The sequence below is a fragment of the Ctenopharyngodon idella genome, chromosome 7 (assembly GCF_019924925.1).
Source record: "Ctenopharyngodon idella isolate HZGC_01 chromosome 7, HZGC01, whole genome shotgun sequence".
NCBI lineage: Eukaryota > Metazoa > Chordata > Actinopteri > Cypriniformes > Xenocyprididae > Ctenopharyngodon > Ctenopharyngodon idella.
Window position 1 is genome coordinate 4,031,624 of NC_067226.1, and position 18,301 is coordinate 4,049,924.

At 38.2% G+C, this 18,301-nt stretch overlaps 1 protein-coding gene across 2 annotated transcripts in view; it reads left to right on the forward strand.

Moving 5' to 3' along the window:
• The window catches only part of tspan18a (tetraspanin 18a), a 51,202-nt gene that overhangs the window by 25,909 nt on the left and 6,992 nt on the right, over positions 1-18,301 (forward strand). The window contains exon 2 of one of the 2 annotated variants that reach the window (XM_051899389.1): positions 3,332-3,409. In XM_051899389.1, the coding sequence (XP_051755349.1) occupies positions 3,407-3,409 (3 nt within the window). In that variant the 5' untranslated portion in view covers positions 3,332-3,406. The remainder of the gene's footprint in view (positions 1-3,331; positions 3,410-18,301) is intronic. The other variant, XM_051899391.1, reaches the window with a different exon arrangement.

Below are 18,301 nucleotides of genomic sequence, written 5' to 3' on the forward strand. Positions count from 1 at the left end.
TTTGATCTGACTATTCATAGTTTAAGTGTTCTTTCAAATGGATTGCATATACAGACTATTTCTGGGGGGCGGAGTTATACTAGTCAGTTGCAAAATTTCCATTTAAACGGTTATGAAATTAGAAGGAGGAGTGAAACTGGACTGCCAGTACACAGAAGTGTGTGCTTGTGTGTCTTCAAGGACACAAAGAACTGTGGTTCTACTGTGATTCTACTCCTAGAACCTCAAATGGAAATCAGCCATCTTGGTTGAGTTTACTGGAGTTCAAGGACATGAAAATGTGGACAGCTTGCACCTGCGAGGCCTTGAGAAGTATCTTGGATCTTGGGAAAGTTACAACTTATGTCAATCAAGAAGATTATAACCTAACTTTGGCGGTAAACAACAGGAATATAAAAGACTGAAGAGTTGATTGCCTCTTTGGATACTGATACATCAGTACCCCCGACGCCTAGAAGCCTAAAGCTGAGGACAAGAAGCCCAGAGCTGGCTACTCCTTTGATTCAAGGCGTGATTATTGTATTGTATACTTTTGTGATGTAGTTTTATTTGCCTTTACTTTTTTGTTTATTATAAAAAAGAAAAGTAACAATTTAAGAGACATTTAATTGATTACAAAAACTGCCTACCGATGCTTTGATTTATAGTGTTTTAAGACTTTGAAAAAGAACATACCATAGAGACTTCCATACATACCATACACTTCGTGTAAATAGCCTGTCTTGTTGGCAAAGGCTATTTACACTGACTCCACCCACCTGGTTGGGCCACACAAGATTACAAAAAACGCATGCCACTTAACGTCTGCAGTGGCGTAGGCCGTAGGGAGTATGGCACAAAGAAGTAGCTTTTGACAAGATCGACCCCATTTCGAATCTGATTTTTTGCCAAACTCGCTCTTCTCCCTTTTCCCATCACAAATCAGATCGGAAAGGCATTTATTTTCAATAAAAATTAAGAAAATATTTGAAAAGTGGAAAAAAAGTGCCTAACGAGCGCTCAGTAATAAAATATTTATCGGGTAGAGTTAGGGGTATGTATAGGGAGGGCTTTATTGTCCCAATAAGTATAATCATTTACACTCTGTTATTATTGCATCCTGGTAATGTACAACAATACTGATGTGCAAATAGTATCTGCCACTATTTATAAGTATAAATAGCATCTAACAACTGTTTGCACCAAGTGCTACTTTTATATAGTGTAAAAAGAATATATCGCAATTTTCACTAAGTGTAAATAGCATATCGCTAAGAAAATGCTGCTATTGTCGCTTAGTGTAAATAGAATATATCGCTATATTATTTTTCACTTTGTGTAAATATCTATTGCTAAGAAAATATGTTGTTTTCAGTAGTGTAAATAGCATCTATCACAAATAGCCGCTGCCTAAATAATAAGATAAAAGGTGTTAAGAACAAAGTACACACCGCGAAACAATAAAAATATAAAAAAAACTAAAAATGTTACTGACAAAAGCAACAAAACTTAAACTATAATTAAAATAAAAGACTGAAAATATAAAATTAAAAGCTAATAAAAAATATTAATAAATACTGTAACAAGTTTCACAGCATCCCTCCACCACCCCTTCGCCTCACTCTTGGCTGGTTTCTATCCCAGTCAAGGAGGGGTACTCTGGGTTCGGGCCAAATTCCAAGCTCGGAGCCCACGGACAGCACGCCAAAAAGGCATAAATTACTATATTTGATTTCATGTATGTGTAAACTCGTGAAAATAGCATTTGTCTTGAGCGCATTTGCTTTCTGTTGCACAAGGATGATTCACATGTCTGATTGATCTTTGCTGTCTAAAAGTCCCATGCAGGCCATTAACATTTTGCTCTATTTTGTCACATTGTTCTAGGCCATAGCCTGAATCTGTCACATGGTGTGATAGGTCATATGTTCAAGCAATCTAACAAGCACCTATTTTTTATTTTAAAGGAAACATCACACATATATACTCATGCTTTGGAGTGTTTGCTGTTTTTCTGATAATAGCACAGTACACATCAGCACAATGCTCATCTCTTGTACATAAGTTAATTTCCACCAACCAAACTATAATCCATTCATTTCACAATTAGTGACATCACTGATCTCTATACATTTTTGTATTTTAGATATGGTAATATGGTTTTATTAGTAAATCAATAAAAAATAAAATAAAAATCCACAAAGATGCACATGTTTTCTGCTCAGTTGAGCTGAATCAGAACAGTCAGACTCACTTTTATTATGTTATACTACTTTTTATAATTGCCATTGTAGCCCTTATGGCAGCTAGAATCAAGTCTTGGTAATGAGAGCTGGTTTGTTTATCACAACTGTGATGAGTTCGTCATCACACTGTGTTCCATCCATGATAAAGTTAATGTGCCGTTCTTTCTCAATCATCATTTCTCACAGTTTGTGAAGCATGCCAAGCAGTGGAGCACGCAGAATTGAACGGCTGCTGGAGAATGTAACTCCACTGCGCAACAGCTGGAAAGTTACTACAGGCTAAGATCAATATGGCTAGGGAGCAGAATTAATGTTCAGGAAAAAGACAGCACATGTTCCTTTTTTAAGTATTTTTTTTTACAGGATATATAACTTAAGCTTGGCCTTTTGCCTCCCTATTCTGGTTCTTCTGAACATTTCATTGTAACCCACTTCGATGTGATCTGGTTGACTCTGTGCACCTCAGACAGTTTTCTGCGACATTTTATTACGTACTCCATTTTCCTCTGTGTTTGTTTCCATGGAAACAGATGAACAATTCAGTCCCTTAGCGCCATGCCCTATACGAACTCCCCACCATGGCTAATCTGCTCTTGATGCTCTGTGCTCAGAGGGTACAGGTTGACAAAGAGTTTTCTACAGTGCATTAAGTACTCGGTACATAAGTGCCTTATATTGTTTCAGTTGTGTGGCCTCCTAGCTGATAATCAATGTGTTAATGATACTCTGTTCCTCAGAAGAATTGGTCCTGTGAAGTATCCTTAACCTTGAAGGTTAAACAGAATAAACTGATTGTGAGGGCCTCTGGAGAAATTCTTCTTTCTGTCAGTGCAGACATTGTTCATATTAGCCACCAATAGTCTCAGAGTCACTGGTCAGATTATAAGCATGAGGCCTCTGTCTTAGTTGGATGCCCTTGTTGTTGCAGAAGGGATCCAAGCAGACTTCTAGCTGATCACACTTGAAGCACTACTAGAATGCATGAATACTAATAGCAAGATGGTTGCAAGAAAGTATCTCAATAAAAGTATTTGCATGACATTTATAAGTACCATTTTATGCCATATAAAATAATCATATGTCATTTTATGCACATTTATTCACAGTCTCAGAGAAGAAGTGTGAAGCAGCTTTCTGAAAAGCATCACATCAGCTGGAAGGAGAGACATTTACAGGTACATATGGTATGGTGATTTTTGATCATTTTTTAAATCATGCCATCAAAATCTGCTGGCTCTTGTCACTAAGGTCAACATGAAATGAACATTCACGTGGTTCTTAATTTTAACCTCACATTAAAACCTGGGAATGCATCCTGTTTGTGTATCACACCACTAATGCTACATTTAGGGTTGTCAAAAATAGCGAAGTCGATATTGAGAGTTTAAAAACATAACAATGCATGCCTTTCTGCAGTACCGGTAGTATAATGTGCCGGGTTAATCTGGTACCCGCTGATAGGCGGCTGCTTTCAAACACTCCCGTCTGTACTTGGTCTCTATTTACAACATAGTTTTCCAGCATTGAGAACTGAGTGTGTAAGCACACTGGCCAATCAGAGGTGTTTAAGTTAGTTAGAATCTGCACAATAGGATACAAACTCTTTCTCGGTGAGATTTTACTGGTATTGGTACTGACTAGTGAAATTGTCTGGTACTGTGACAACCCTAGCTACAACTATCCGTCTAAGTATTCATCTTTTAATAAAACCCTCATCCTTCATCAGTTGTTATTTTACAGGTGTTCTCGATTGCTTAAACACTATAACCAGGCTTTTGAACTAAAATTTCAAAACCATAATGCCATTTATCAAAAAGCACTCCCAATTCCCTAAACTATAAACACTATTCCCCTGTTTTGACACATTAATCAGATTTGTTGAACTGTCACTGCAAAACTCTACACACAAATCCCTTCATTTTTCATTGCCTACACCAAGTTGTCATTTAGAAAGCACTAGCATTCAATATTGTTCACTCAAGTCAGCATAGCTTGAGCTAAATTAGCACACAGTTACCCACATGGAAACACTAAGAGTCAAAATTTCACACACCAATCAGAACCTTCAATAGAGAGATGAAAGAGCCTGAGTCAGTTCATTCAGTTTTGGAACAATGGATCCAGAGAGATGTGATTGAAAAGGTAGAGGACTCCAGAGAGGAGGAGGAGGAGGAGGAAGAGGATGAGCAAGAGCAGTAAGGAGTGGAGGAAGAGGTGAAGGAAGAAGAAGAGGAGGAGGAGGACGAGGATGAGCAAGAGCAGTAAGGAGTGGAGGAAGAGGTGAAGGAAGAGGACGAGGAGGACAACGAGACTGAGAGGCAAGGAGACAAGGATTCTTAGATGAAATTCGCGCCACTAGTTGACCATGTCCTTGTCCATGGTATGACTATGAGGGAGGCTGGGCGATGAGTTCAGCCAATCTTAAGTTGCTTCACCGTCGCCTCGATCATAAGAACTTTCAGGGAGGAAAACAGGTAGGTGTACCTCAGTGTACTCTACTGTAACTTTTGAGTGCTGTACTCTGTTACAACACATGCATCAAATTGCCTTACATACAGATAGTTTCTGTCTGCTTCCATTTTACAGTTACAGTAACCAGTACTTCTATTTTTGTAGGACACAGAGACGGTGGAATGGAAGAAGCCTGACTAGACATTTCAGTTGATGCGTGCCAGGGGTGGATCAAGAGGATTTCCCCCCCGCTGCCTGGATAGGGCCAGTACAGCCGGTGAAGTTGACAAGATTCTCTGGCCTGTTCCAGACCAAAGATGTGATGCTGGGGCAGAATATTTTTGTTGTTGTTTGGTGTATTGTACTGTACAGTACATTAAGGAATAAAAAATGTGCAAATGTATACACATGTTCATCATGTGAAAACTTCTTTGAGGGGGAGAACCACAAGCAACATAACTTATTACTGGTTTTTGTTTTTGGTTTTTGTAGTATTGTTTTGAATTCATCTCACTGGTGTGTAAGACTAGTTGTAGTGTGTGTGTGTGTGTGTTTTTGAGAGCTTGTGTGTGATGTTTGGTTTGTTTTTTCAGCAAGAGTGAATGGTTTTGAGTGTAGAGCTTCATTTTGAACTGAAAATAGGATGTTTGGGGAATTGGGTGAGACGTTATAGATTTGTGTTTACTGTTTTGAGAATATGAGGCATAGTTTCAAGAAATGTGTTTAAGCAATCGAGAAAAACTGTAATCTTGGTTTTGCAGTGTTCCCCAATACACTTTCTGTCTCCCTCAACAATTTATTGGAAAAATCAATAGTTTGTCTCTAATGCTTGTCAAGCCATATTGACAATATAATGGCAAACACTCCTCCTAATCTTTTAAAGTTGGCATCAAACAGAAAATTGCTATTGTCTTTTTTCCCTTATTTTGACGTACACCGATCAGACATAACATTATGACCACTGACAGGTGAAGTGAATACCACTGATTATCTCTTCATCACGGCACCTGTTAGTGGGTGGGATATATTAGGCAGCAAGCAAACATTTTGTCCTCAAAGTTGATGTGTTAGAAGCAGGAAAAATGGGCAAGCGTAAGGATTTGAGCGAGTTTGACAAGGGCCAAATTGTGATGGCTAGACGACTGGGTCAGAGCATCTCCAAAACTGCAGCTCTTGTGGGGTGTTCCCGGTCTGCAGTGGTCAGTATCTATCAGAAGTGGTCCAAGGAAGGAACAGTGGTGAACCGGCGACAGGGTCATGGGCGGCCAAGGCTCATTGTTGCACATGCGGAGCGAAGGCTGGCCTTGTGGTCCGATCCAACAGATGAGCTACTGTATGTTAATGCTGGTTCTGATAGAAAGGTGCATCACAGTTTGTTGCGTATGGGGCAGCATAGCCAAAGACCAGTCAGGGTGCCCATGCTGACCCCTGTCCACCGCCGAAAGCGCCAACAGTGGGCACGTGAGCATCAGAACTGGACCACAGAGCAATGGAAGAAGGTGGCCTGGTCTGATGAATCATGGTTTTTTTTTTTTTAACATCATGTGGATGACCGGGTGCTTGTGCGTCGCTTACCTGGGGAACACATGGCACCAGGATGCACTATGGGAAGAAGGCAAGCCGGCGGAGGCAGTGTGATGCTTTGGGCAATGTTCTGCTGGGAAACTTTGGGTCCTGCCATCCATGTGGATGTTACTTTGACACGTACCACCTACCTGATCATTGTTGCATGGAACATGGAAATGGTATTCCCTGGTGGCTGTGACCTCTTTCAGCAGGATAATGCGCTCTGCCACAAAACAAAAATGGTTCAGGAATGGTTTTAGGAGCACATCAATGAGTTTGAGGTGTTGACTTGGCCTCCAAATTCCCCAGATCTCAATCCAATCGAGCATCTGTGGGATGTGCTGAACAAACAAGTCTGATCCATGGAGGCCCTACCTCGTAACTTACAGGACTTAAAGGATCTGCTGCTAAAATCTTGGTGCCAGATACCACAGCACACCTTCAGGGGTTTACTGGAGTCCATGCCTCGATGGGTCAGGGCTGTTTTGGCAGCAAAAGGGGGACCAACACATTATCAGGAAGGTAGTCATAATGTTATGCCTGATCGGTGTATATCCGTGTGGAATGGATTCTCGGATGAGAAAAAAAGTAGGATTGGATCGTTGTCTCTAATTGCAATAATTTTGTGTGTGTGAAAGTTTGCTGGAGGGGAAAATTGCCTGGCTATTGTACGACTTGTAACATTTAAAAAAAATAAGAATTGTACATTTTGATTTCATGGTGACTTTAAGATATTACAATTTTTATTTTTTTTTTTTTATTTTTTTACCTTTAAAGTATTTTAGGACCTGAAGGTTTTACATGCAATTTGTACTTTGTCCTAGTTACATTATATGCAAAGAAGTGGAATTTGCCTTCAGCCTACAATCTTGAAAAAGAAAATTACAGCTAAGAGAGAACACACTCTGGACTTGTGTGGCTAATTCTGAGCAATCTGAAAAGATGTTTTCAAGGGAGACTGCCATGGTTTCTGCTATCAGCAATTGCAGACAGACCAACACTTTAAAAAAATGTCTTGTTCTCATGCTGAGTATATTGTGGCTTCTTACTAAATTCAGCCGCTCTCAGAATATATAAAAAGAACAAGGGTAAATGTAATCTCTTTACATGAATGCCATAAAATGGCCTTCTCTCTTTGTTAACAATTGTTTTGTCTAGTGCTTTCCTCCTACTTCTGAACTTTACACCAGTATACTAAACTTTCTTAAAACAGAGGCTCGGTCTGAAGTGTTTTAACATTGTTCTGTATTGTTTAATTCATGTTATTGTTAGTATTTAGAACAGATTGTGCAAGAGGGTTTCATGCTGGCTATTTTCTAATGGGTTTTTTATCAATACTTCTCCCTCCAGCTTTGCTCTTTTTTTCCCTCTCTGGCTCCCTGTGTCTGTCAAACCTTATCTCAACAGGGTGTTAACAGACATTCAATATAGCTAATGCTAAAGGTTTTCCATCGGTTTCACAGCTTTGATTGCTAAAAAACATGTACTTTTGAGGTTCCACTCCAGAAAGAGTGTCATGCAATCTGAAAGTTTATTAAAATGTGAACATTTGTTAAACCTAAAATTCCCTTGTTTTTAGGGGAACCAGACACCCATTCTATCTCACGTACATGTTTGTATCGTTCTCAGCATGTCGTCGAAAGTACTAGATGTCTTCTGGCAGATGTCTTTCTCTCAGATTGTGACTGGTATCCTCCAGAGAGAGAGAAGAACAGCACAGTTCAATGTCTATCAGTTAGCAGATAGCACTCAGTTGCCTTCCAACACTAACAGCCTCCTTTCCTTTTAGAATAATTAGAGCTGGGAACATTATGGTAACGCCAAGAGGATGTTAATGTTCATGCACTGTCCTTTTTGTGTGGTTTTCAGACTTGTTATTCTCTCCGTTGTCATAGTGAGGATTTTTAGACAAAATTAGAAAGAATGAGAGAGAACACACTACATCTAATTTATAGTGCACCTCAATTATAAGAAAACTATTACCTGTTTTTTGTTGTAAAATATCTAATTTTCATCATATTTTTGGGTTCTTTTTTTTTCCCTTTTCCAAACCTATTTTAAGTTGATTTTTCCATAATTACTTTATTGGCAGGTTTCTCGGGCACTAATCAAGTCTAGTCCTTGACATTTCAATGGAGAACCAACATTAAGAGCCTAATTTAATATAAATATTTGTTTGTGTGTGGGGAAATTGCTCAATAACCTAATATTTATTGCTGATATTAACTTTAAAATAACCATCTCTAATGACCCTTTGCATGTGTTCTATAATATTGTTACAGTTCATAATTCCCTCATGTTTATTAAATCTTATTAGTTAGATGTATTCATTCTGTCCAGATGAAATTATTTTTTTAGGCTTTATACAGTATGTGCTATGTTTGGTCCTGACATGTCCACCATGTTTTGTTCCTCACAGCATCATGCTTTGGACTTCTAAGAGATCTATAGTGTATTTTAGGGTCAGCATTTTCACTTTCTTAAAAAAATAAAAAAACCTTTTGTCTGTCTGACCTTACGTCTGAGTCAAAACACATCATTTGAAGGTCATAACATTTTGTGTGAATCAGAGCAACGGCTCCTGAATACCAATGGGACCCTGCTACCCTAGTGAAAACTAAATATACCAAAATATATTTAAAATACATTTATTTCATTCTAAGTATACTACAAATACATTTGCATTGTATGTACTTAATAAAAATACCCTGTAATTGTATACTTTTGGTGTACTAAATTGGTAAACTTAAAGTCTGCTAAATTGGAACAACTAATTTTATACTTAATGCACTTTAGTTATCCAGAAATAGTGCTGAGGTCCAACTAAAGATATATTTATTGTGCTAAAATGGAACTGTTGCATGTATATTTTAGGTACACTTTAAATATCTTGCATTTAAAGACTGATATTATACAGAGATCATACTATCCTTACTAATAGTTATTTTAAAACACATTTTAGGCATAATATTAAGACATTTGCATTGTGCAATAAATGAAGTACTTAGTTTGAATTATAAAATGGTTAGTTCCTGTCCTTGATTCTGATTGGTCAATAGCTGTTTTATTCACGATAAAACACGGCTATGACCGCTTCACCCAACGGTTCTGTGTATCACTACACAACACCCTTAGCAACCACTCTTAGCAATGTAAACTGTATGTTCTCAATTGATATTGTTCATTGAAGCTTACTGTATTATGTAGAAGAGTATTGTGAGAAAGAGATCAAGTGAACGAGTTTATTACCTGCATTCAGATTTAGCATTTTCCTTCAGGTCAGTCCTATGTTCATAATAAAACATCTGTTTAAATGTCCAATGTATTATCTTGTCCTTTGAACAGTTAAGGGGTTTTCCCGAGACTGACAGCGCTAGTCAAAGCATTTGTCAGTTGCGTCTTGTTCTGTGTTCACAACAATTCAGTCTTTTCAATATAAAAGTCTTCGCTACTGACTGACACACTCATAAAGACAGTCTTTGCCGCCATCTAATGGCGTAATAATGTAACTTCTGTTGCTGTTCACGGTCAGGGACTATATTTTTCCGGTGGAAGGAAGGCTTTTAGTAAGAGTTTACTTCATGAAAGTTACACTGTTACATATTTTTGGTTTTAATATTTGTATTGTGTGGTAACCGTTTTATAAAAGCAATAAGGTACTTAAGGCTAGTGCTGTATCGTGAATAAGTCACGGCTGAAGAGGTTGCACGCCCTTTAGCCGTGACTTATTCACAATACAGCACTGCCTCTCGTACCTTATTGCTTACATAAATGTATTTTAAATACGTTTTGGTATAGGTTTTTTTTTTTAGGGTAGATATATTTTGAGATCTCATACACTCATAAACTGTGATGAATTAGTCATCAAATCAAAGGCTTTGTAAATTGTACATAAAGTCGACATTAAATGGTAATTCACCCTATCAGTTTTCTAAAATCTTATTGTGAATGATTCATCCATGCATATGTTATTGTTTTGAGCTTGTAATTTTTATCAAAAAGTTACAACTCAGTTTTCTGGTAAAACGACAGACTTCTTTCTAGTGATACTGTATGCCAGACTTCTCCAATCATTTCTGCTTAAACCCCACCTCTTTTTTACAATCTACTGCAAGCTCAAGTCTAAACCAAGTCTCCGGCCTATTTTATTTCGATAATTTCGATAATAAAACGAACTCATTTCATCACAATAGGGAAGAAAAGATCTGTCACTACTTCTGTTACATCGCAACTTTAAAGAGGACCTATAATGCTTTTTTACATTTTCAACTTTCTTTAGAGTGTAATGTTGCTGTTTGATCAATAAAAAAGGTCTGCAAAGTTAAACAGCACAAAGTCCAATCAAAAGGGAGTTATTCTCTATATCAGTAAGCACTGTTTCTGAACCCTCTGAAACGCCTCAGTTGTATTCTTGAGTTTTCTCCTGGGATTGTACACAATATTCCTCATCTAAATAATTCCCACCAAAAAGGCCTGGTTGAGTTGCATTAGTGTGTTGAAACTTGCGATTATGGTAAGGGATGCGACATCTCCGAAACAATAAGAGCACATTCCACTTTTTGAACGGAAAGGATTCATAGAGACCGGAACTAAACAGAGCATTACTGACAGACTGGGAAGAGAGGTGCTGCAACAATGTAAAATATGTGGAAAAGTAAGGTGTTTTTTGAAAATTCAAGCAAGAATACCTATTCTAGTAGACCCCAAAAACAAAATCAAGGCTTTGTAAAAGGACATAATACGGCCTCTTTAAGTATTGTAATACCAGTAGGTGATTAAAAGGCCGAACTGGTAAAAAGAATCACTTTTTTCTACTGTATGAAACAGTCTGAGCTTTATATCCAAGAAGAGGTGGTGAGAATATTGGTGTAGCAACTAATCAACAGATCGATCCTTAGCCTAAACGCATTGATTGCCTCTAACACTGGTTGTAAGCGTCTCTCCTGGGTATTTTGAGGTGCTGACATAATTAGATACACAGGCATCTCTCTTCAGAAATACCATCCTCAGATACAGCATGCTCTATAATACAGAGAGCCATGCATGATTGAAGGCGTCGGGATGAGAAGGGAAAGATATAAATAATGGCTTGTGCTTACTGATGCAAGCTATGAAAATAACTATATTATTACAGTAATGCATTAGCAGGATTTTTGCTGCATCGTTCACAAAATGTTATCAAATGAAAAGGTCTTTAAGTGTTGCCCTTTTGCTTAAAACACAGTATTCCTTTTAAGAAACAGAGTAGCATTTATTGACTGACTAGTTCTGCACAAGAGAGCGGTTCATTAATACAGAGGTTATGATGTATGTGCTGATGCCACATGAGATGTTAAGTCAGACACAGCCATTTCCCAAGGGCTTCAGTAACTGTCTAAAGAGAAGCGGCAAGTCCTATAAATTCCCTTTATACGTCTGCTTAGCATTCAGCTCACCTCGCACAGCAGCCATTGACTCCTGCTCTATAATATGGATCTTTCCCCCAACCTCCTCCACATTTTTTCTCTTTCCTATCAATTGAGAGCCATAAGAAGAATAATATATTTTTGTATGTATTTGATATCATGCCATGCCATTCATTTGAGGTTATTTGGTAGTGTGTGACTATATCAAAGGTAAAAGCAAGAGCCGTTTGACCTCGGTATCAGGTGCTTGGAAATTAAGATCTGGAAGAAAAAGAAAAACCCCTCTGGGGTAAAATACAATCTTTACTAGGTCAGTCTTAGTTCAGGAATGTATGCCAAAAATATCATGGTTTCGTGAAGAGGATACAGAGAGGTTTTTAGACTTTTTATTTGGCTAATTAATGTTAGTGTCTGATCTTTGTGTAGTAAAGTGTTCGCAGTCTTTCAGTGATGTATTCAGTATTTCCATCTCCTCCACATCATTGTGAACAATAATAAAACTGTTGACGGAAGTTTTGATTTTAGTCTACAGGAGTTTGGCACCATTGAAGGGTCCATTAATCAGGCTTTAACTTTGAGTCATCTCTCTCTTTGTATTCTTAAATGCAAAGGAGAGAGTTTTCAGTGCTGAAGCGTTTGAAGTTCAATATATTCCACTGAAATCACCCCCATGCTGGCACAGCAATGAGAAAAGTTAAAAGCATTCTGTCTGGTTTATATCACTCAGTAGAATGCAAATCTCCTAAGTGGTTTTCTTTTACAACGCAATATAGATTACTTATTTTTCTTTTTTTTTTTTTTTCATAGCAAACATTAGTGTAATAGTAGCCAGTGTAGTGCATGTCTGTAAGTCAACCATTTTCTCAGCAAATATAATAAACAGCAACAGCACTTAAAGAAATAGTTTACCTCAAAATGAAAAATCTGTCACCCTTATGTTGTAAACGTGTATGACAACACATTATTGGACTTTCAGTGGATATCTCCTTTTGTGTTCCAAAGCAAAAAGAAAGTCATACAGGTTTGGAACGACTTGAGAGTGAGTAAATGATGACAGAATTTTTAGTTTAAAATGAAATTTCTGTCATTAATTACTCATACACATGTCGTTCCAAACACATAAGACCTTCATTCATCTTCAGAACACAAATGAAGATATTTTAATGACATCTGAGAGTTTTAAAAAATTTTTTTTTATCTCCCATAGAAAGCAACGAAATTACCACATTCAAGGTCTAGAGAAGTAGTAAAGACATCGTTAAAATAGTCAATGTGAATACAGTGGTTCAAACTTCATGTTATGAAGCAACGAGAATACTTTTTGTGCGCAAAAACGAAACAAAAATAACGACTTTATTCAACAATTTGAACTGTTGTCATATGCAGTTGACGTAGTGAATGCAGTGCAGGCTTCCGTGTTTACATCAGAACGCCGGCTCAATATTGGCCGACGCTGTTCACGTGAGCAGCATGACGCATGCGTGTAATGTTGACGCAGGAGCCGGCCAATAATGAGTCGCCGTTCTGACGTAGAACACGGAAGCTCTGAACTGTGTTCACTACGTCAACTGCATATAACAATAGTTCAAATCGTTAAATAAAGTCGCCATTTTTGTTTTATTTTTGCGCACAAAAAAGTATTCTCATCGCTTCATAACATTAAGGTTAAACCACTGTAGTCAAGTTGACTATTTTAACAATGTCTGCTTCTCTAGACCTTGAATATGGTAATTTCGTTGCTTACTATGGAAGATAAAAAAACCTCTTGGATTTCATCAAAAATATCTTACGAAGGTCTTGCGGGTTTGGAACGACATAAGGGTGAGTACTTAATGACAGAAATTTTCATTTTTGGTGTAAGTGTTGGCAGAACAGTCCATATTTATTTATTCTCACTGAAGTTGCCAGTAAACATTTACTCCATTGCATCTTAATTCAGGCAATACTTTGTTCATGTGGTATTCCTGTTCTTGTTTCACTGAGCTTCAGATTGATTTGCTGCCAAAAGGGGCGATGCAATTTGTTACAGGGAATCGGAGAGAAATGTCAGAGGCAGTCATTTAGTCTGATACCCCTCTTCCATTTTTAATCGGTGAGTGTGACAGACCTCTGACAAAAGGCATCGAGACTTCAGAAAAAGCAGTGAGTAGGTGAGTTTACCAAAATAGGGTTGTCACCCTTTTTAGTTAGAAAACATGATAATCATTCAATCAGCAACATCTTTTCCCAATGCAATTATTTGTTAAGCAGTTTGTACTTCGCAACCAGAAGAGACCGACCAGATGGAAAGATCTTACACCAAAGCTGGATCTCATAGGTCAGCTGAGACAAACATGCACAGATGGTTTGAAGAGCAATGTTCTCACGTTGCACTCAAGTAGCTTATAACGAGTGTTTACTCTCAATGTGAGGAGTGGATGAAGAAGATCCTCCATACTGTCTGCCTCTGAGCTGTACCTCCCAGTTGGAGGCTGTCTCGTGATGGATGAGTGCAAAGTGAATTCAATGTTTTGCCAGAGCTCTGTGAAAATATTTCATGTGTATTCTACGATTCCTCCAGGCAGCTGTGACAGGTTGATTTATTCTGTAAGAGGCAGAGGCAGTGTGTGATTGGTTCTCTTCTGTAGCTGGATGCAGAAATCATAGCTCAATCCTGCACTGCTATCTCCTCGGTCATTGACTTTCATCTACTGTTCTAACAGTGCAGTGTTTTCTCCTCTACAGTTCAAAAGGTCCCTTCGACATTAAGAAGACGGATCAGATTTTTGGGTGCTTTTTGAGTTCAATGAGCAAACAACCCAAGACTGTGAAATATGATATGTAGCTATTTGAGTTTTAACTGAGCAGAAGACAAATTACTTTTTTATTTGACAAATTGTAGAATCACTGGATTAACCCTAAAAATGTTTTGGTACCCTGGGGGATACAAACATTTGAGAGGCTTTGGGGAGAGGCAGTGAAAGTGTAGGTCTCATTTCTTGGTTTCATGTTGAAAGGGTGTTTGTTGTGCTTTGTTTAGCTCGCGGGCAGGATTTAAAATCCACCTGTAGTGGGAAATCTACTCACCTTCAGATAAAAGTTGATATATTTCACATATTCACAATATTTGGGGAGACTTACAAGTTTAAAAAGTTGTTGTTAAGCGTTATCTTATTACCTTTATGTTGAAATTTTATGAATTGAATTTTCATATTTTTCATAATCCATCTGTAAATGTTTGTATCTCAGGAGATACGTCACCCTTTTACGGTTAAGAAGCACTTTAGTGTATTATGTATTCATTGTAGTGATTCTGGTTTTATTGTGCCATATAAATGTCATTCTGGTTTGTAAGATAATTTCTGCCTTTTTTTCTGTTAATTTCTGTTGATTATGGTTCCAACATGTCACCTACCTTCCAGTTTTACTCACAAAGGTGCTCTTACAATAAAAAAAAATGATGCAAATGACAAATAATACTTGTTTGTGAAAAAAAGTTTTGTTTAGAATACCATTTATTACAACAAAATTTGGTTGTGAATATGTATCTTTAATTACAAGTAACAGTTCCCCATTAATTTCAAATTAGATATAACCCAGAAAATGACCTTTCATTAGTTACATTCACTAATCCGAATGAATCTAATTAATGGTGTTTGCCTCTGGCGAAGCATCATTATTGTTCTCTTGCATACTTATTATTATTCTTCCACACAAAATTTCGGCGCGTAACTCATCCCACACCATTTGTCATAGACCCATGAATGAGGTGTCAAATCGTGCGGATTATTGAGGAATGGTGTGATATGACTTTTCTAAGCGATTGGGTGTACGATGTTCGCCCAGCGGGTGAAAAATCCCATAGACTTAACATTGCGACAAACTTTGACGAGACATAGCTCTGAGCGAGGATTTCGTAGAAACATGTGGGTTACCACGTTTGAAGAGGCTGGCAGGCTCTGTCAGACCATACCTCAAAATGGGGTGTAAGTTGTACCCCTGGGGCGCAAGAGCTGCCCAAAGTTGCCCCATAGACATACTATGGTGAAGTCGTGCCCATGAAACAGTGTGTTTTTCCTACCATGGTAAATTACATAGGGATTTTTTATTGAACATAACTCTAGATCACAATGTCATAGAAATAAGGGAGCAGGCTCATTTTACTCAGGCAACCAATCAGTCTCTCAGGATCATTGTGAAGCTATCAAGCCACGCCCTAACAACCATTTAGAGCACCCTAGCAACAGTTCCATTGACTTCCACTGAAAATAAACAAAGGGATATCTTTGGATAGTGTCATAGAAACATAAGGGTGGGCTCGTTTGACTCAGGGCAGCAAACAGCCAATCACGAGTGACCTTCAGCTCTTCATAGCCACACCCTAGCAACCCAAATCCAAAGAGGGATATCTTCACGTCTGAAAGACATAGACGTATGGGGGTTGGTTTATATCATTCATACTGGCAAGCAGCCTTTGGAGTATCATCATTGGCAGCTGCCAAGCCACTCCCTAGCAACTGTTTAGCAAGACCTATATCTCTGCATTAGAACATCTTACAGACATGGGGGTTGGCTCTTTGACTCATGCTAACAAACTGGACTTTCAACATGTTACACATGTTAGCAGTGAATAGCTACATGCTAATAGCAATTAACTTAGGGTTAAAACATGACACAAACAAGTCAGAATGTGTTAGCATCATGTTAGCAGCATGCTAGTAGCATGTTAATCATGTCAGCATCATGCTAGCAACATGTTAATCATGTTAGCATCTTGCTAAAAACATGCTAGCAACACGGTAATCATGTTAGCATCATGCTAGCAGCATGCTAATCGTGTTAGCATCTTGTTAAAAACATGCCAGCAGCACGGTAATCATGTTAGCATCATGCTAATCAAGAGTGCAAGCACCATTCACATTTTCTTCAGGAAATGTACATTCTAGTTGCATTTCTTATTCTGATAGTTGTGTTTATATGTACCCTAAACATTGTAATCCGATTCATGTATTTGCATACATGTGTATTAAATCTATTCCAAAAAAAAAACAAAAAAACTTGCATGTGCAATGCATCAGTCGGCGCATTCAGAAACAGAGAAAGACATTGCACCGGAGCTCCAGTGAGCATAACTGGTGTTTCTTTTTGTTAAGCAAATGTGTAGCAAATATTCTGTCTCCACCACTGACCAGTTCATAAAACATAAGACATAAGTAAACATACACACATTTGTAAGACGTATATAAACGTCTGCATCATGGCAGTGCATGTGTGCTTTATATTTTTTAATCTGACTGAGAAAGTAATCGGATTAAGGGGTTTACATGGCTAGAATTATTCTGCTTATTTAAGATCTACACAACCCCCTTCAATCGGATCGAAATTTAATTCGGATCAAGTTCGATAGGTATTTTCAGTCCGGCTGAGCCATCAATTCGATTATAAATGGATTATTAGGTTGCATGTAAACATACCTTCGAATGAATTGTGAAGTTGGGAACGGCTCTGAATGATTCTATGAATCTATTTCAATCCACAAACTCGGATAGCACGGCGTTCATTGTAGTGTGCTGGAAACACTGGCATGCACCTCGAGATTTAAAGGTAGGGTAGGCAAAGTTTTTCATAAACACTTTTTGTTCTATTGGATGACACTCTCTTTACATCCTGATAGCAATCAGTAATATACTGTAAGTGGTCTAAATATTAAAAAATGTACATATATCTTCTGTGGAAGTCTCAGGACCAAAAAATGTCCGAATGTAATGATTGGAAAAATCCAATGATTGGAAGAATCACACATCATCAGACATCACACATCATCAGCGTGTTTCATCAGGCTATGAAGAGTTGTAGGCACACAGTCACAGAGCTCTGCAAAAAAAGCAGCCACCTTTTACAGTTCCTCCTGAACCAAAACAATGAGTTATGCTGCGTAATTGAGAGATGACAACCCGTGATGTTCTACTCAGAGCTGTTCTTGTTCTCGGAATTATGCATTTCTATGGCAACACTATCAACGCTGAAATGAATCTGCAGCAGTCAGGTGGTACAAGTCAGAGCTCTAAGTTGTTTACGTACATTATTATATTATATGCTTTGAGACATTGGGTAATTTAAAGAAAGAATGTGTCTCTCATGACTCCTTTGTAGATTCTGCTCTGGCTCTGAAGGGAGGGTGGGATCTTATGCTATTCAGTCTCACCGAAATTGCCTACCCTACCTTTAATCGGTCAACCTCACGGAATGATAACAAGACGACTGGTGCCATTGGTGACTAAATTTTAAATCATTAGTGTTGTGTAGAATCTGTGACCCTTTTGAACGATGCCTGGATCCCTTCAGAGGAGGTTTAAGCAAAGCATCACTTATTACCAAAGTAAAGTAAAGTGATGTAATATAACTCTTTTGCCCATTATTGTAGTGTCTGGATTGTTGCGGTGAGGTTTAAAGACCGTAGAGAAAAAGGCAGCTGTGGCTCTGTGATAATGGCCTTGAGACTTGAGGGCTGAGCCTTCTAACCTTCTGAGGCTGGTGGTCTTAATCTAAGAAGACTGATACGGCCAACCACCCACCTTTTTCCACACACATACAAATAAAATTGCTCACCCAGCTGCAAGTTAACCGAGTTTAGCAGGGCTCTTCTACCACTTATAACACCTGACTGACTCACCG